Below are 20,512 nucleotides of genomic sequence, written 5' to 3'. Positions count from 1 at the left end.
AACTTGTTTTTTCAATGAAGCTTTGAAAGTTTGGACAGCTCTTTTGGTCAGCCCGTTTGATGGGGGGCAGTAGAAAGCTGTCCTTACATGCTGGATCCGATTGGGTGTAATGTAGAATTGAGACTGTTTGGCTGTGAAGGCAGCACCATTGTCTGAGACAACCAGCTCAGGTAGGTTGCGAATTGCAAACACTTGGCACAGCTTGTCCACAATGGCGCTGCAGTGGTCGAATGCATAAGCTGAACATCCAGATACTTGAAGTGGGCGTCCGGTACAATCAAAAACATCATACCCAAAAAGGGACTTGCAAAGTCGATGTGGAGCCTTGTCCATGGACACCCCGGCCACTCTCAAGGTTGCAAACCTGCTGCAGACGGAAGGTTGTGTTGAGTCCGCTCGCATTGATTAACCATACTTCTGACCTCCTTGTCGATCCCTTGCCACCAAATGTAGCTCCTGGCCAGCACCTTGTTCTTGGACTGACCAGGATGACCGTGCTGTAATTCTTGGAGAAGAGGCAGCTGCCCTGGGGGTGGCAATATTACTCTGTAGTCCCACAGGAGAATTTCATCCTCACAAATGATTTTTTTCCCCCTATGTTGTACCTAGGGCCCAATCTGTTCCATCTTCTCAAAATGCCAGTCCCTGAGAACCACCCTTTTAACTCTTGACAATACATGGGACTGGATTCTCCGCAGCCCCGCGCCAAAATCGCGTTCGGTGCAGGGACGCAGAATCCAATTTCACGCCGAATTCGGGCCCTACTCCAGTCCGCCAATTCTCCGGGACCCGAGAATCGGCTTGATCGCGGAGTACTCTGCATGGCTGGGTGTCCATTGACAGAGGCCAACCCAGCGATCCTCCGCTCTCGGCCGACCAAGTTCCTGACAGCGTGGAACTAACCTGGTATTGCCAGACAGGATGCCGCCCTGGTGGGGGGCGGGGGGATTGGACACTAAGGGGGGGGGGAGCGAGGGGGGGCTTATAGACAGCCGGGGTTAAGATCCACGTGGTCAGATCCTCGGGCGCGTGGTCGATCGGGTGGTCTAATTTTTCAGTCTGCCTCCGCGGACCGAGTCAAACAGCTCGGATCGGCTACTGGAGGCCGTCGCTGTGCGCATGCGCGGTCTCAAAACCGGTAGTGCGGGGGCCCGTATCCGCAACTACTCCGGGTCCCTACTAGCCCCCTGCAGGGCATTGAATTAGCTGTACTCTTTTGCAGGAATCTCCAGAGTGAAACTCCAACATTTTCTTGTCGGCGTTGGGACATAGTCCTATTTTGGAAAAATCCAGCCCATGGTCTTTTTGCTCTATGTCTTAATGTGGCCAGATGAAATAGGTAGACTGTCAGCAAAAGTTAGAGGCAGAACAATCACATATGGAGTCGGAGATTCGGATATTGTTTATGGCAGTGGAAGCTCAAAACACCCACATTTGATATCTGGGCTCCCAGTCTGTGCTGAAAGATTTACGAACGTGAGGCCAAAAGCAGTGACCATCTTTGCACACGGGTCGATGCTATTGGCGGGATGGATTTATCTTCATGAAAAATGCCAAGTAATGATTTATGGTTCAAGACAATGGAGAAGTGATGGCCATAAACATACTGATGACATTTTGTAATGGCATAAGTGACCACCGGACTTTCTTTGTCAATCTGGGAATATTTCCTATCCACATCCGACAATGTTCTGGATGTGAAGGTGACAAGCCTTTCCACTCCATCTTCCATTTTGTGTGGGAGTAGCACACCAATGCCATAAGGTGATGCATTACACGTGACAAGGTCGATAATGGCAGGGCCTGTTTGACCTGATCAAACAATTTCTTCTTGGAATATTCCCACTTCTAACATTGGCGGGTTTTTTGCAGTTGATGTAGGGGTGCCAAAATGGTCGACAGGTTGGCCTGTAAAAGCGGCCGTAATAATTGACCATCACTAGAAAGGACTTCAATTCCAACGTACTCCTTGGTCTTGGACCCCTTTTATTGCTTTTATCTTATCGTCAAGTGGTGCAATCCCGTCACATCAACTCTGAAACCTAAATACGTGAACTCATCAGCCTGAAACGTAAACTTCTCGCTTTAACCGAATACCAGCTTCTTTAAGCCCCTTCAGGACATCTTGATCGTGCGCTCGAATATGGCACAGGCCGAAGGGCAACCTCGCATATTGGAACAAACCTTTGTGGATATTTATGGTAACAAACTTTCTTGACTCAGCTTCCAGATCCAGCTGCTGGAATGCATGGCTTAAATATAATTTAGTGCACTTGAGTCTTCCTGTCAACTGAGAACATAAATCTTATATCTTAGGGATAGGATATTTATCTACTTTAGCACCCTGTTCACCATCATCTTGTAATCACTACAGATTTGGACTGTGCAGTCCGGCTTCAACACGGGTACGATGGGTGCTGCCCATTCTGAAAACTGTACTGGAATAATTACCCCCAGGTCTCCCAGGATCTTCAACTCCACCTCCATATTTTGATGTAGAGCAGAAGGCACCAGTCTGGTGTGGTGACACTTTGGTGTTGCTTTTGGGTCTACATAAATCTTTGCTTTCACTCCTTTGATGCATCCTAACTCTCTCTGGAAGACCTCTGTAAAATCTCCATTGGTGATGCTGAATAGTTTTAGCCACCTTAACTTTATGTTTTTCAGCCAATCCCATCTTATGAGGCTTGGCCTTTGTCTCATTACTACAATTAGTCGCAGCTAGGCTGACTGCGGTTGGCACGATACTGGCATGGATGCCGCCCCCCATATATGTGCAGTGCCTCCCCAGTATAGGTGGCTAAGGTGACCGATGTACCTCTGAGATTCACAGGCTGCAGCCCTCCCTGCAGAGACTTAAGTATTTGCTCACCCACTAACGTGGCAGCCGCCATTGTATTGACCTCCATTTTAAGCAGACGGCCATTGATGACATGGGCAATCTGAATTGGGTGGTGGGGGGGAGGTTATTTTACTTAATCTCACCATGTTCAGAGTGTACACCAATTGTTCACTGGAATTTCAGAAATCTGGAGGGGGGGGGAAACTTGGAGTCGACTTTCTAATTCTGCATCTAGCTTGTCTTTCTTATTACATTGGAAACAGATGAATTCCTTACACTTGCATCTGTCTTGGAAATGCCCTTCCCCACAATTGTAATAAGCTTCAGACTCTTGTGTCTGCCGTCACTTTTCTTCTTTTCTGGCTCTACTGCTCACTTCGGGAATGTCAAGTGGCCACCAATTCCCACCATAACTATTCCACCTCGTTCTGCACACTTGTAATCAAAAGCACTTTGTTCAGCGCTTTCAGTCGCTTGGCCAACTCAACCACTTTGTCCGAGGATATCTTGGTTTCTACCGGCAACATCTTCTGAATATTCAAGTTGTTGATCCCACAGGCCAGCCTGTCACTCAGCATATCACTGAGAGAAGTACCAAATTCACATTGTTCTGGCATTTGTGGAAGTCTGGCTACACTAGCGGATACCGTTTCTCCAGGACCCTGGGATAGGAGCTATCTTCCACTAGGAGGATTATTCAAGAATAGAGAGACCAATCTGGTGCTTCTCCAAAAAAACTGAACAAACATCAGAAGCATTTTTCTGCAGTTGAAAAAGAAACGATTGGCTAATTACTAACTCAAACACTTGGAGATATACGTCGGAAATGGATACAGATATATGGATCACAAACCTTTAAACCCCTGATTCTATGCTGTACTTTTCTTTGTTCTTTAAGGTTTTGGGTTAGATGGGCAGCATAGTCGGTGCAGGCCTGGAGGGCCGAAGGGCCTGTTCTCTGCTGTTCCTTTCTTTTTTCTTTGTGGAGTAATGCAAAACTCAGAGCTATGCTCCGAAAGCTAGTGATTCCAAACAGACCTATTGGACTTTAACATGGTGTTGTAAGATTTCTTACTGTGCCCGCCCCAGTCCAACGCCGGCATCTCCACATTAAGGTTATTCCATTAAAATTTATATCTCCAACCATATTATCTAAAAATCACCCACATTGTAGGGAAGTCACATTTGATTGCGAATGCTTCATCCAGAATTTAAAGTGGCCCAGTTAGAACTGATGGATAATCCAGACCAAGGTTGAGAGAGTAAATGCAAGTGATTGTGTTTTCATGCCTTGTAATGAGGGAATAATGAATCTCTTTTTTTAGGGAGAGGGAAGTGGCATAAGACGATGCTCATTTATATTTGGAAATATGGACCCATAACCTCCGTACTCACCAGTGTCACATTTAGGGGGCATTTTGGAAGATTTTGATTGACAAGGGAGTGAATGGATGTGTGGGACGAGATGCAGGAAAGCAGAGATCAGCCATGATCTTATTGAATAGTGGAGCATGCTCGAAGGGCCTGGTGTAGTCCTGCTCCATTTCTTATGATGTTGTGTTCTTCCCGATTACGGTGTCAAACTGGATTCTCCGCCCCTGCAGGCCAGCCTGTCACTCAGGATGTCACTGAGAGAAGTACCAAATTCTTTGAACACAGTAAATTGCGCAAACTGGAGCAGAAAGTTGCAAGGAAATGTCAATAGATTAATTAAGTTAAGAAGCCACAGATGGATTCAAATGGAATAGCACAGTGACATAGTGGTGAGCACTGCTGCCTCACAGCGCCGGGTTCCCAGGTTCAATTCCGGCCTTGGGTGACTGTCTGTGTGGAGCTTGTACTTTCTCACCCTGTCTGCATGGGTTTCCTCTGGATACTCCGGTTTCCACCCACAGTTCAAAGATGCGCAGGTTAGGTGGATTGGCTGTACTAAATTGCATTATTATCTCATTACGAGGCATGAAAACACAATCACTTCCATTTACTCTCTCAACCTTGGTCTGGATTATCCATCAGTTCTAACTGGGCCTCTTTAAATTCTGGACGAAGCATTCACAATCAAATTGCCCTTTAGTGTCCAGGGACGTACAAGTTAGATGGGGTTGCGGGGATCGGGTGAGGGAATGGACCGAGGTAGGGTGCTCTTTGAGAGGGTCAATGCAGACTCGATGGGCTGCATGGTCTCCTTCAGCACTGTCGGGATTATGGGAAATCCACTTTAGATTTAAAATAGAGAAAGCAGAGCATTTTCTAAATTATGAGAAATCAGAGCAGCAGCAGCAGAAATCAGTTCAAGTTAATGGACAGGAGCAAAATACAATGAAAAATGCTAATGGATTATTAGTCTTCATTTAGGTGTGGTTGGAATTTAAGGGAAAGTTGAAGTTTTGCTCCAGTTGGATAAAGACCAGGGGCTTTGTTTCACTGCAGTCCGACGCCGTACTCGCGGCCGGCGCAGGGGCGGAGAATCCAGTTTGACACCGTAATCGGGACGGACACCGGTCCGGCTATTCTCCGGGCACTGAAAATCGGCGTTACCGGGGAGTATGCTGCACCTCTGGGGGCCGATTGCCAGAGGCCCGCTCAGTAATCCTCCGCTCCCAACCGGCCGAGTTACCAACGGCGTGGAAGTAACGACCTATTGCCTTTCGCGATGCCCGCATGGCGGCTGCTGCCCTGGTCTGGGGCGGGCGGATCGGAGACCAGGGGAGGCCTTATAGGCGGCCGTTAATTAAATGTGCGGGGATTGAAGCTCGAGCCCGTGGCCGATCGGGGGGTCTCTTTCTTCGGTATAGCTCCACCGTCGAGCATGACGTGGCCGCTGGAGGTTGCCGGCATGCGCATGCATGGGCGGCCTCTGACCGGGACCTGCGGGGGCCGGTATCTGCAGCAAAAGCTGCAAGATTTACTCCGGGTCCCTGCTAGCCCCTTGCAGGCTAAGAATTCGTTTAACTTTGTTCAAGGAATTTCGGGAGTAAAACCTCACCGTTTTTCCGCCAGCATGGGGACATAGTCTCATTGGGAGAATCCAGTCCTAGGTTATTCCAGCTCCAGAGTCATGGACACTGCTCATCAGGAAGGATGTTTAGGTCTTGATCAGAAAATACTGGACAATCTCAGCAGGTCTGTGGAGAGGAAAGGGAGCAAATTATTTGAGTCTGAATAATTCTTTGTCAAGGCTAGAGAGAACTGGAAATGGGGTCAGATTTATACTGTAGTGTGGGTGGGGCGGGGGGGGGGGCGGGCGGGGGCTGGAGCAGTTGGATGGACAGGGGGCCAGTGATAGGTGGAGCTTGTCAAAGATGACGAGGACAGAGACAAAAGGGATGTAAATGGGGGTGATTAAAGCTAGAGAAGATGCAGATAAACACACAGAAAGAGATTAGAATGTGTGATTGGCAGAACAAAGGTGAGCAGTGTGTCAAAGGGCAGCAAGGAACAGATGGCCCAAGTAGAGGTGGGGTGGGGAGGAACACAATGGCGAGTTAAAACAGATCAATGGAAGAAATTAAAATAAAAATAAATTGATAGAAATAAAAATGGAGTGAAGTTGGTGGAGAGAGTTCACAGTCCGGAAGGCTGTTATGTCCCTAATTGGCTGTTCCTCCAGTTTGCACTGGGCTTAGTTGTCAATCTCCACCTGTCGCTGGCCCCTTATCCAGCCCCACCATTCCACCCCCCCCCCCCAACTACAGTATAAATCTGACCCCATTTCCAGTTCTCTCGAGCTTTGACAAAGAGTCATCCAGTCATTGATACGTTAGCCCCCTTTTCTCTCCACAGATGCGGTCAGACCTGCTGAGATTGTCCAGTATTTTCTCTTTTTGTTTCAGATTCCAGCATCAGCAGTGATTTGCTTTTACGTTGATGTGGAAATGCCGGCGTTGGACTGGGGTGAGCACAGTAAGAAGTCTCACAACACCAGGTTAAGGTCCAACAGGTTTGTTTCAAAACACTAGCTTTCGGAGCACTGCTCCTTCCTCACCAGACTTTAACCTGGTGTTGTAAGTCTTCTTACTATGCTTTTATATTGATCTTGAAGTTGGTGCAGCGCTCACCACAATGATACTAGGGCAAAAACGATTCAGACACGAGGAAATGTTGTGTAAACTATGGCCAGGGTTTTCTGGACTCTCCCCCACAGTGAATCTTCCAATCCTGCGGAAGTCTATGAGAATCGACCGCTGTGGATTGGCTATGCTAAATCAGAGTCCCTGTGGCCTCACCTGAATACAATCTACCCAGACGAAGGGGCGGGTCTATCTCCCCTTTTACTAGGACTGCTGGGATATAAATACCCGGCCCTGGTATTGGCTGGGTACGGGAGCCTTTCAGGGTGTAGGAGGAGTGTAAAATAACCTGAATAAAGCCAATTCTTTCTACAGACATTGCTTCTGAATGGTCCCTTGCCTGAGACTATACATTTTGCAGGGACTTTCCAGGGGACAATGTACCGACTGATAGTAGATGCTCACTCCAAATGGATGGATGTACACCGGACGATGACACCTACATCATGTGCCACCACTGAATGGCTCCAACAGACTTTTAGCTTTCATGGACTCCCGGAGGTCCTTCTGTTGGACATTGGCAGTAGATCGGAGTGTGCAGATTTTTTAAAGCAAAATAGTGTCAGCATGTCCACATCGCGCCTTATCACCAGTCCAGAAATGGGTTGACAGAACATGCCGTGCAGCCATTCAAACTTGGGATCAGCAAAGAGACCATGGGCTCGCCAGAAACCCGACTCGCCTATTTTCTGTTCTACCACAGGACCACGCTGCACGCTACCACCGGGATGACGCCCACGGAGCTTTTGATGGATCATTTCTTGCACATGCAGTTGAGCTTAGTTTCCCCGAACATAGGGGATCGGACCGTGACCAGCAGGAACGGACCGAGGTGAAGCGAGCCAGGCCCATGAGAGAATTAGCTACTGGTGATTGCCTTTACATCCAGAATTTAACTGACGGGGATTATGGATTCCGGGAAGGGTCATAAAACACACCCGGCCGGTCTCATATATGGTGCAGGTGCAAGGGAAGGACTTGATTAGGCACGTGGACCATCCCCGGAGCCGAGTGGAACAGGTATCTGAAAACCGACCATGGATCGTGAGCCCGGTCATGCCCCTCCCTCCAGAGCAGTTGCAAATGCACCCAGCTAGGCAGCTGGACCCTGTAGTGATGTGCATCACTGTATGTACACAAGGGGTCAATGTAAATACACTACAACTAAGTAACCACTAGAGGGAACACCAGAGATGTCATGACATGCAGACATACAACCAATGGGCCATTAGAACAGGACACAATCAATGGGTAATCAGGACACCCAGAGGTGGCATTACCACAAGGGGGCACTTCACAACTCATATAAAAGGACAGGGCACACAGGCTCTGCCTCTTTCCACAGACAGACATCTAGAGAGTTAGACAGGGTTAATCAGCAGCATCACACCCCAGCATGTGGCTTAGAGCAAGCTGGTACAGTTAGACTGAGTTACTAGAGAGGTAGATTAGCAGAGTGTCAAACTCATTTAAGAACTGTGTTAATAGTTCAACAAACACGTTGAACTCATTTCATAGTTTGGAGCTTCCTTTAGTAGAGACTACAACAAGGAAGCAGCTTGTGTTATCCGAAGCAGCATAACACAACAGACCCAGTGACTCAGAAATGTGGGATATCGACCAGTCCGACGACGGGGTGGACATGGAGTTTTTGCCAATGGACATTGACGCAGATCCAGGACTGACCCCCAAACGTAAGGCAGCGAAACCTCCCAGATTTCAACCAGGAAGCGCTTCTCCCCAGTCCATTGCACCCTTCCGGGCCGGAAGCAGTGGGTGCTGGATAATCAGCCTTTGGCAAAGAGGGAAAAAGGTTTCCACTCTTCCATCGACATGGATGATGTATCGGACTTTGAGGGGAGGGGTGTTATAACCCTACACGGGGCCCAGGGACATGCAAAATCAGAGTACCTATGACCTTCCCTGAATACGATCTACCCAGATGAGGGGGTGGGGCTAACCCCATTTCCTAGAATTCTGGGATATACATTCCCCAGGCCAGGTGTGGGCCAGATCCAGAAGAATTTTTGGGAATAGGAGGAGTGTATAGTAACCTGAATAAAACCAAACTTTTCTGCAGACATCACTTCCGAGTGGTTGATTGCCTCATGCTTTACAATTTGCTGGTGACCCTACACTGTAAATGATCCTGAGGCCTGTGATCTAAAATGGACTTCACTCATTGAGCCTCCTTTCCTGGCAATGCCACATCCAGGCCTGCCAGCTCAATGATTATCATCGAATTTACAGTGCAGAAGGAGGCCATTCGGCCCATCGAGTCTGCACCGGCTCTTGGGAAGAGCACCCGACCCAAGGTCAACACCTCCACCCTCTCCCCATAACCCAGTAACCCCACCCAACACTAAGGGCAATTTTGGACACGAAGGGCAATTTATCATGGCCAATCCACCTAACCTGCCCATCTTTGGACTGTGGGAGGAAACCGGAGCACCCGGAGGAAACCCACGCACACACGGGGAGGATGTGCAGACTCCACACAGATAGCGACCCAAGCCGGAATCGAACCTAGGATCCTGGAGCTGTGAAGCAATTGTGCTATCCACAATGCTACCGTGCTGCCCAGTTGAACATGATGATCCAGTTGAATGTGTTGATACGGCCTCTGTGTTCCTGCTCACAATAATGGGGCTTTCTGCTGGTGTTTCCAGCATCTGTGACCAGCTACTAATTGGCTTTGACAACATGGCTAGTTTGGTGACTTTACTGGAGGTGTTTAGGCCTCATTTCCATTTTGTCTGCTGTTTAATTGTGAACATTGCTGATGTTTGATTGGATTAATACAGATCTGAAATTGAGCTACAGAGTAGTGAATCTGAACATAAGAATGTGTTGAGGTAGTGAGCAGATATACAAACACATTAAAAATTCATCCATCTTATAACCTTCTATAAAACTGGAAAAAGATAGGTTCAATTAAATAATGATGCTCTTACCAAAATCTGCAAACAGACTGTCTAGTCCCAGAGTGAGCAGCATGAGGAAAAATAAGGTGGACCATAAAGGTGCCCATGGCAACTGGGTAAGAGCCTCTGGGTAGGCAATGAAAACCAAATTGAAACCTAAATAATGAATAGAATTGAAAAGATATCAATCACCATGTTTAAGAGAGAACAACGATCAACTCAACAATGTCCTGGAGTCCCACCCTTAAAAGAGTTTGTACCGGTGCGACATTTTCCATTGGCCACACCACTCATTCTGAGCGACAGTGGCAATCCAGTGCCAGGTGGGCGCGATTTAATGGAAAAGATTCTAAGTGTGGTAGCGAGCTGGAATTGCCGCGGATTTCCCACATTCGACCTGGCATGGCCGTCACTGGTATAAAACTTTAATTGGTCCACTTAATGAGGCACCACGGGCTTTACGCCACAAATGATGATCCCACTGACTGATTCGCAGGGACTGCGCCCGCCATCTCCCTGCTAACAAGGGGAGCAGCACTTAAACTGATCCTGCAGAGTGAACCCCACACAGCTCGCAGCCATGTCACTGAGGAGACCAGCCCCACAATTCAAGGATGGGGCTGGTTTAGCACAGCAGGCTAAACAGCTGGCTTGTAATGCAGAACAAGGCCAGCAGTGCAGGTTCAATTCCCGTACCGGCCTCCCCGAACAGGCACCGGAATGTCGTGACTAGGGGCTTTTCACAGTAACTTCATTGAAGCCTACTTGTGACAATAAGCGATTATTATTATTATTATCATCTGGCCAGATTATTAGCTGCGATCAAGACCAGACGGGGTGTCCTATTCCCCCGAGGGGCACGGAATGGCAGACATATGGCAACCAGTGTCGCCTGCGATGAAAAATACTTTTCACTGTACCTCGGTACACGTGACAATAAACAAATCAAATCCAATCCAAGAGGCAGTGACCATCAGCTCGGGGAGCATCACCAGAAGGACCAGCACCCTGTGCCGTAAGAAGATCGACGACCTTCACCGGCATGGGTGGGCTGGCACTGGAACCCTGGCACTGCCCCACCTCCACTCCTGGCCTGTCCCCACGCGCATGCATCTGGTACCACCCCTGTCCAGCACCCTACTGTGCCCCGGCCCACCCATGTCCAGCAGTGCCACCCACACTGCCATACTCCCCATTCATCCATTCCCCGGGATACTCCTCCTCCCCTCCCACCCCGCACGATGAACAAAGTGTGTGGCTAACGAGGGGGGAAGAGGGGAGGGACAAGGGGAGGAGGTGTGAAGACGGACAGCGCCACATCGTAGTGAACTCCGGCCTTGCCAGAATTTGCCGTTGCCACCTGTCCTCCATCCTCTGACTGATCCTGCGTGTCCGACCCGGGCTTGTCCACCAAGCCCTCCTGGTCTGGCACCTCCTCCTCCTCCGAGGAGGAGGTGCCCACATCTTCCTCCCCCGCGCCCTCCAATACATTGCCCCGCTGCTGTGCCAAGTTGTGAAGGGCATAGCAGAACACCACAAAGTGGGCAACCCTCTGGGAGGGATACTGCAGTGCACCAACAAAGTGGTCAAGCCATCGGAACCGCAGATTGAGCAGTCCGATGCACCGCTCGCTGAGAGCCCGGGTGGCTGCATGGGCCTCATTGTACCCGGTCTCCACATCAGTCTGGTCATTCATGGAGTGAAATCCCTTCCCATTGATGTAAGTCACTACCTGACAACCCGGTGTGCGCAAGGAGATATACGTGTCATCTATTGCTCCCTGGACCTGAATCCTGCTTCCTGGGTATCCTGTTGGGCCTGGACCATGTCAAGGTTTATATAGTTCGCTGTCTATCAAACTGGGCATCCGTGACCTCGCGGATGTGGGCTGTAGATGGGAAATGCCACACATGTTCCCGCTGGAGCCCTGGACTGATCCTGAGACGTAAACGTTCAGGGCTGCGGTAGCCTTGACAGCCATCGGGAGCAGGTATGCTCCTCCTCCATGGGGTGTCAAGCCCACGAAGACATGGCACAGGTGCCACACCATCCACATGTTGAGGAGGAGCCTCCTGCGGCACACGGTGTCCGTCATCAGTTCGAAAGGACAGCGACGCGTGTACACCTTGGGCCTTCGCGGGCCTACCCCTCTGGGTCCCTCTCTGGCCTGATGGGCTGCCGGGCCCTCAGGATGTGGTGCGGACCACTGCACACAGGCCACCCTCTTAAGTCTCTTAACTCGCTTCTGCCGCTGCCTCAGGGGTCTAGCCACCTGGCCTGCCAGTAACACCTCGAGGGCAGCTTCTGCGGGGTCCAAGATATCATCCATCTCAAGTAATATTTGTAAAGAATTGGAGATTGTGAGACTGACAACCAGTGGTGTCCTCCACCCTGGGGCTCTCCATTGCCCCATTGCTTCCCCATCACTGCCCCCCCCCCAACATTCCCTTCCATCCAATATGCCAGCCACCCCTGCCCCACACGCTGTATCCCAGACATCCGCACATAACACTGGTCCCCTCCGCAGTGCACCCACAGACAGCCACTGGTGGTGGAGATGTCCCCTTTGCTGGGGCCCACTCCCTAGGTGTTTGGATGTTGGCAGCTGCGTCCGTGGTGTTGCTTCCTGCAGTGTTCAGGAATATGGCCTGATTGGAATGCTAGGCAATAACTCCCACACACAACATGATGCGTCCAGCCATGGGAATCCACTTGGGATTAGTGAAGTGCTCACGTAACTATGATTGCCAATTCACTATTAGCAATAGCCTTCAGCTATGTGGCCAGCGGCCTTCACAGTCAGTGGAACTGACAGGCAGGGACCCGTAATGGGTACACACGATCCAGGGTGTGGCATGGCAGACCCGTGGGCACTGAGCCACCCACCCTCCACCGATGGCGGCCCACCCTGACTGAGCTTGCCCCACTCGGGGCTCCCTCCACCCCCCACCGACCAAGGCTGGCCCATGGGGCTCCCTCCAGCCCCAAGCACTGGGACAGCAACCCCAATGTCCCTGAGCTCATTGCCTGGGAACAAAGATGGCTACCCACCTCTTTGGATCTCCACACCAGCCATTCTGCTTCACGTTTTTAAAAAGGTGTGCTAATCGATGCCTGTGTGACCGCTTGCTGGGGAGGCGGTTCGACCACAGAAAGCTGTTAGATAGCGAGCCTTTCCCATTGGATGGAGATTGGCCATAAGTGGTGATTATTGGTTACTCACTATAGCACGGCGGCTCCTGATTTCACCACCGGGAGTGGGCTGGTTTGATAGCAAACTGATCGGCGCCCGGCGCAGTTCTCGATTTTGGCTTCCCCTGTGATCTAACCGTCATGTCATGCTCTCACTCAAGCGTGCCATGGCCATTAAATGCACCCATAGTTTTAGAGAAGTCAACTGTTGATTAAATGGATTGTTTGGAAGGGTTACCATTAATTCTTTTCAGGACGAAAGCTAACACTTCGGGTGAACTCTGTGAAAAACAGATGTGGGAGCCACAGGACACGATTAACTCTCACCTATTGGCCAGCAGACAATGGGTTAAATTGGTGTAACATGCTCCTTTGTATCACATCCAGCCAGCGCTGCCTCTGATGTTAATTAACTGCACATAACAGGCAGGATTTTCTATTGGCCCATGCCGGAATCGCGAATCGTGAAACGCGACTGTGCGGAGAATCGATTCTGACGCCGAAATCGCGGAGGTTGTTGATTTCACGGCAAATCGCAATTCTCCATCGCTGCTGCAGCGGCATCAATACAGTCCATTCATGACCGTCTCGTGAGTGTAGGTGGACAGGGAATATGCGAGGGTGCCCACCGTGGAGGGATTGGCGAGCAGGAAAAAGTTGCAGGGGCAGTTTGACAGGCTGACAATGGGGAGGGCGGTAGGGCAACTACGTCGGACAAGGGTGGTGCAATATGAGTATGGGGGAAGGCGAGCTGCATGCTGGCGCACCAGCTGTGGAGGCAGGTTGCGTCCAGGGAAATATTGAAGATACGGACTGGGGCTGGCGATGTGGTGTCGGAGCCATGGAAGATAAAGAATGTATTTGGGGAGTACCACAGGGCCTTTATGAGGCGGAACCGGGGGGAGAGGAGGGGCAACATACAGTGGTTTCTGAATGAGCTGGAATTTCCCCAGGTGGAGGAAGCAAAGAGGCAGGTGTTGGAGGAGCCCCTGGGGCTGAGGGAGGTGCTGGATTGTATCAGGGGGATGAAGTTGGGGAAGGCCCCAGGGCCAGATGGATGCCCAGTGGAAGTTTATAAGGTATTTGCGACTGACCTGGCACCACTACTGTGGGCGTTTAATGAAGCACTGGAGAAGAGGGAGTTGCCAGAGACGATAACGCAGACAGTAATCACACTAATCCCGAGAAAGGGAAAGGACCCGGTGGAATGTGGTTCGTATCGGCCCATATCACTATTGAACACGGATGTGAATGTATTGGCTACGTTGTTGGCGGAGACGATGGAGGTTTGTGTCCCGGGGGTGGTTGTAAAAGCTCAAACAGGCTTTGTGAAAGGCAGACAGCTCACGAGTAACATAAGACGGCTGTTGAATGTGGTGATGAATCTGTCGGGGGCTCTGGTACCGATGGTGGTGGTGTTCATGGATGCGGAGAAGGCTTTTGATCGGGTGGAGTGGCGGTACTTGTTTGAGGTTTTGGGAAGGTTTGGGTCTGGGCCTAGATTTGTGGCATGGGTGCAATTGCTAGATATGGCACCAAGGGCGACGGTGAGAACGAATGATATGAGCTCACGAAGCTTTGACTTACACAGGGGTACGAGGCAGGGGTGCCTGCTGTCGCTGTTGCTGTTTGCGCTGGCCATGGAGCTGTTGGCGATGACTCTCAGGGGGTCGGCAGAGTGGCGGGGATTATGAGGGGACAGAGGGAGCATCGGGTGTCGCTCTATGCCGATGACCTCTTGCTGTATGTTTCGGATCGTTGAGAGTATGGAAAGGATTATGGGCCTACTGGGGAGGTTTGGAGGGTTCCCGGGGTACATGCTGAATGTAGAGAAAAGCGAGGTATTCCCGGTGAATGAGCTGGCACAGTGGGCTAATTTAGGGGGGATGCCATTTATGGTAGCGAGGGATAGGTTTAGGTATTTGGAGATTCAGAAAACGGGGCTCCTTAAGCGGAACTCAACAAAGATGGTGGAGGAAGCCAGGGAGGATCTTAAGAGGTGGGATGCGCTGCACTTAACGTTGGCAGGGAGGGTCCAAGTGGTGAAAATGAACATTTTGCCGAGGTTTTTGTTTATCTTTCAAGCTCTCCCGATCTTTATTCCGAAGGCTTTTTTTCAGATCATGGACACGATCATTTCTGACTTTGTATGGGCGGGGAAGGTGCCGAGGGTGGGGAGGACCCTGCGACAGTGGCAGAGACTGCAGGGGGGGGGCGTTGGCGTTGCCGAACTTGCTTCATTACTATTTGGCGACGAATGTGGACAAGGTGCGGCGGTGGTGGGAAGGAGAAGGAGTCGAGTGGATTAGGATGGAGGAGAAATCTTGTAAGGGGTCTAGTTTGAGGGCTATGGTGATGGCAGCAATGCCAATGGCTCCGAGTAGGTATTCAGGGAGCCTGGTGGTGCAGTCATGGTGAAGATATGGAATCAATTGACGAGGCATTTTAGGGTGCAAGGGAAGTCGGTGCTCACGCTGCTGTGCAAGAATCATGGGTTTGAGCCAGGGGGATGGATACAAGAAGTGGAGGGAAGTGGGACTGGTCAAAGTGAGGGATCTGTATTTGGAGGAAGGGTTCGCCAGTCTGAAGGAGCAAAGGGAGAGGGTAGAGCTTTCGAGGAGGAGTGAATTCAGATATCTGCAAGTTAGGGACTGCGCGAAAGGTCTGGAGGGGGTTCCCTAGGTTGCCGGGATACATCGTACTGCAGTGACTGCTGCTTCTGAATGTGGAAGGGGAGGGAAGAATTGCGGATACATACACAAGTGGCTGGGGAAGCAGGGAGCCATGCGGGTGGTGAAGATCAAGGAGAAATGGGAAGCGGAGTTGGAAGAGGAGATCAATTGGGGAGTATGGAGTGAGGCACTGCATGTGGTAAACGGGACCTCCTCAAGGATGAGTTTGATACAGTTTAAGGTGGTGCACAGGGTGCATATGACTCGGGCGAGAATGAGTGGGTTCTTTCAGGGGGGAGCAGATGAGTGTGAGAGGTGTGGGCAGGGGCCAGCGAATCACGCACACATGTTTTGGGGTTTCAAAAAATTGGGAAGATTCTGGACGAGAGGAAGGGGATAGTAGATTGTTGGGAAGTATGTTTCCCAGGGTGTTTATTCGCTGTAACCTGTTTTGGTACATGTTTGTAATGAAATATATATATTTTTTAAATCAATGTGGTCCGGAATGCAGGCACAGTAAACACTCTTCCCATGTCATTAGCGGGCCCGACCCGAGATTCTCCGAATTCCTGAAGGCGAGATTCACTTGTGCTTTTAAAAATCATGAAACCGACGTTGTGGCTGATAAGAGAGAGAGAGTGGGGAGGGAAAGTATCCAACATAGCCATAGTTTGTCGACAGTTGTGCCGCGGGCTTTTGCCAGGGCTGGGGAAGGAGTGGGGGGGGTGGCCAGGAGGTGGGCTGTGGGGTCAGGGTGGATGGGCATGGAGCAGCATTGCCGTGGCCTGAAAGGCAGCCATGCAGTTGCGTACACCGCTGACTGTCCATTGTGAACTTAGGGCCACAGGTCATATGGGTTTCCCCCCAGGGCACTTCCCAGGTGCCCTCTGATTTCAGCCGACCCATCAATGGGATGGGTGTGCTCCAGCACAACCAGTGCCATCTTGCTGGCTGGGATGAGTGTGTGTGGGGAGTAAAGGGTGTATATGCGGCTGCAGCTTGTTAGCCTCCCGAGTGTCAATCATGGACCCAGTGAAATAGCACGAGGAGAGCGGCGGAGACTCAGTGAAAGAGCGCGAGGAGAGCGGCGGAGACTCAGTGAAAGAGCGCGAGGAGAGCGGCGGAGACTCAGTGAAAAAGCACGAGGAGAGCGGCGGAGACTCAGTGAAAGAGCGCGAGGAGAGCGGCGGAGACTCAGTGAAAGAGCGCGAGGAGAGCGGCGGAGACTCAGTGAAAGAGCGCGAGGAGAGCGGCGGAGACTCAGTGAAAGAGCGCGAGGAGAGCGGCGGAGACTCAGTGAAAGAGCGCGAGGAGAGCGGCAGAGACTCAGTGAAAGAGCGCGAGGAGAGCGGCGGGGACTCAGGATAAAAGAGCGTGATGAGAGCAGTGGGGCCACAGTGAAAGAGCGCGCGGAGAGCGGCGGAGATTCAGTGAAAGAGCGCGAGGTGAGCGGCGGGGACTCAGGATAAAAAAGCGCGAGGAGAGCAGCGGGGACACAGTGAAAGAGCACGAGGAGAGCGGCGGGGACACAGTATAAATGAGCGCGAGGATAGCTGCAGGGACACAGGATAAAAGAGCGCGAGGAGAGCTGTGTGGACACAGGATAAAAGAGCATGAGGAGAACGGCGGGGACACAGCTGCCGGAGAAGCGGCCTTCAGATTTTCGGCGGGAGCAGTGGCCAGGGGTCTGTCGGGAAAGTAGGTTTTCCTCTTTAAAAACTTACCTTGAAGAGTGACATCACAGCAAAGCAGTGACCTGATTGGCTGGTAAGGAATGTGCTCCAATTAGCAGTAGCTGGGAGAAATTTTACTCTTCGTGTGTTGGTAAGTATTGTGATTGGTAAGTATAATCTTTGTTCCTTTCACATATTCATTATTTGATATTATATTTGTAATCAGTTATGGTAAAGTGTAAAAATGGCAGGAGATCCCAGATCCGTGTTATGCTCCTCGTGCTCAATGTGGGAGTTCAGGGACGCGGTCGATGCCCCTGACTCCTTCATGTGCGGGACGTGTGTCCAGCTGCAGCTCCTGTTAGACCGCATGACGGCTCTGGAGCTGCGGATGGACTCACTTTGGAGTATCCGCGATGCTGAGGAGGCCGTGGATAGCACGTTCAGTGAGCTAGTCACACCGCAGATTAGGATTGGTGAGGGAGACAGGGAATGGTTGACCAAAAGGCAGAGAAAGAGCAGGAAGGCAGTGCAGGTGTCCCCTGCGGTCATCTCCCTCCAAAACATGTATACCATTTTGGAAACTGTTGGGGGAGATGACTCACCAGGAGAAGGCAGTAGTAGCCAGGCTCATGGCACCATGGCTGGCTCTGCTGTATAGAAGGGTGGGACAAAGACTGGCAGGGCTATAGTCATAGGGGATTCAATCGTAAGGGGAGACATACTTTTCTGTGGTCGAAAACGAGACACCCGAATGGTATGTTGCCTCCTGGGTGCACGGGTCAGGGATGTCTCAGATTGGCTGCAGGACATACTGAAGAGGGAGGGTGAACAGCCAGTTGTCGTGGTGCATATAGGCACCAACGATATAGGTAAAAAACGGGATGAGGTCCTACAATCAGAATTTAGGGAGTTAGGAGATAAGTTAAAAAGTAGGACCTCAAAGGTAGTATCTCAGGATTGCTACCAGTGCCACGAGACAGTCAGAGTAGAAATTCAAGAATAGTCAAAATGAATTTGTGGCTTGAGAGATGGAGCAGGAGGGAGGGGGACATGACGGATGTTGAGGCTAGGGATGGATGTTTAAATACTCCAGGTCAAGTCGACAGAAGGAAGGGGGAAGTTTTGGGTATTCTAAAAGGCATTAAGGTGGACAAGTCCCCAGGTCCGGATGGGATCTATCCCAGATTACTGAGGGAAGCGAGGGACGAAATAGCTGGGGCCTTAACAGATATCTTTGCAGAATCCTTGAGCATGGGTGAGATCCCGGAGGACTAGAGAATTGCTAATGTTGTCCCTTTGTTTAAGAAGGGTAGCAGGGATAATCCAGGGAATTATAATCCTGTGAGCTTGACGTCAGTGGTAGGCAAACTGTTGGAGAAGATACTGAGGGATAGGATCTATTCACATTTGAATGAAAATGGACTTTTCAGTGATAGGCAGCATGGTTTTATGCAGGGAAGGTCATGTCTTACAAACATAATAGAATTCTTTGAGGAAGTGACAAAGTTAATTGATGAGGGAAGGACTGTAGATGTCATACACATGGACTTCAGTAAGGCATTTGATAAAGTTTCCCATGGCAGGTTAATGGAAAAAGTGAAGTTGTATGGGGTTCAGGGTGTACTAGCTAGATGGATAAAGAACAGGTTGGGCAACAGGAGACTGAGAGTAGTGGTGGAAGGGAGTGTCTCAAAATGGAATAAGTTGACTAGTGGTGTTCCACAGGGATCTGTGCTCGAATGTATATCACTGTTGTTTGTGATATACAGAAATGATCTGGACGATAGTTTTGGTGGTCTGATTAGCAAGTTTGCAGATGATACTAAGATTGGTGGAGTTGAAGATAGCGAGAAGGACTGTCAGAGAATACAGCAAAATATAGATAGATTGTAGAGTTGGGCAGAGAAATGACAGATGGAGTTCAATCCAGGCAAATGCGAGGTGATGCATTTTGGAAGATCTAATTCAAGAGCGGACTATACGGTCAATGGAAGAGTCCTGGGGAAAATTGATGTACAGAGAGATCGGGGAGTTCAGGTCCATTGTACCCTGAAGGTGGCAACGCAGGTCGATAGAGTGGTCAAGAAGGCATACAGCATGCTTGCCTTCATCGGACGGGGTATTGAGTACAAGAGTCGGCAGGTAATGTTACAGTTGTCTAGGACTTTGGTTAGGCCACATTTGGAATACTGCGTGCAGTTCTGATCGCCACATTACCAGAAGGGTATGGATGCTTTAGAGAGGGTGCAGAGGAGGTTCACCAGGATGTTGCCTGGTATGGAGGGTGCTAGCTATGAAGAAAGATTGAGTAGATTAGGATTGTTTTCGTTGGAAAGACGGAGGTTGAGGGGGGACCTGATTGAGGTCTACAAAATTATGAGAGGTATGGACAGGGTGGATAGCAACAAGCTTTTTCCAAGCGTGGGGGTGTCAATTACAAGGGGTCGCGATTTCAAGGTGTGAGGGGGAAAGTTTAAGGGAGATGTGCGTGGAAGGTTTTTTACGCAGAGGGTGATGGGTGCCTGGAACGCTTTGCCAGCGGAGGTGGTAGAGGCGGGCACGATAGCATTATTTAAGATGCATCTAGACAGGTATATGAACGGGGTGGGGGGGGGGGCAGAGGGAAGTAGATCCTTGGAAAATAGAAGACAGGTTTAGATAAATGATCTGGATCGGCGCAGGCTGGGAGGGCCGAAGGGCCTGTTCCTGTGCTGTAATTTTCTTTGTTCTTTGGTCTTTGTTCAGTGAATTCCACAGTGTTTTCCATTGGAATCGATTGTGTTCCACGTGGCGCCAGTGCTCGCCCTTCCACAGTTACTGAATCGGTCCAGGTTCGGAGCCAGATTTGCTGTCGTGAAAGTCCACGAATCCTGTGCCAGCGTCAACACTTAGCCTTCGGAACGGAAAATCCAGCCCAACTGGTGGAGACCTGTTAATATGAATGGTGAGTGTTACTTAAAGGTAGCCTCTAAAAAGAGGTGCAAGGGGATGTGAATGTAGGTGCTGATATCTTGAGCAATGGCTGAAGGTCAGAAAGCGAGCACCAAGATTTCACACCATGCACTGCCAGGAATCACAGAAGAGCTGTGCAGCTCCAGTTCAGGATATCTGGTGTCCAATGGCTCATTAATGAGCC

At 50.2% G+C, this 20,512-nt stretch overlaps 1 protein-coding gene across 1 annotated transcript in view; it reads right to left on the bottom strand.

Annotated features, from left to right (window-relative positions):
• The window catches only part of LOC140418105 (sodium- and chloride-dependent neutral and basic amino acid transporter B(0+)-like), a 271,390-nt gene that overhangs the window by 47,208 nt on the left and 203,670 nt on the right, over window positions 1-20,512 (bottom strand). Inside the window, exon 10 of the mRNA XM_072501524.1 lies at window positions 9,867-9,992. Coding sequence (XP_072357625.1) covers window positions 9,867-9,992 — 126 coding nt within the window. The remainder of the gene's footprint in view (window positions 1-9,866; window positions 9,993-20,512) is intronic.

The sequence above is a fragment of the Scyliorhinus torazame genome, chromosome 5 (assembly GCF_047496885.1).
Source record: "Scyliorhinus torazame isolate Kashiwa2021f chromosome 5, sScyTor2.1, whole genome shotgun sequence".
In the NCBI taxonomy this organism is placed as follows: Eukaryota; Metazoa; Chordata; class Chondrichthyes; order Carcharhiniformes; family Scyliorhinidae; genus Scyliorhinus; species Scyliorhinus torazame.
This window is presented reverse-complemented; position numbering and strand designations above follow the sequence as displayed.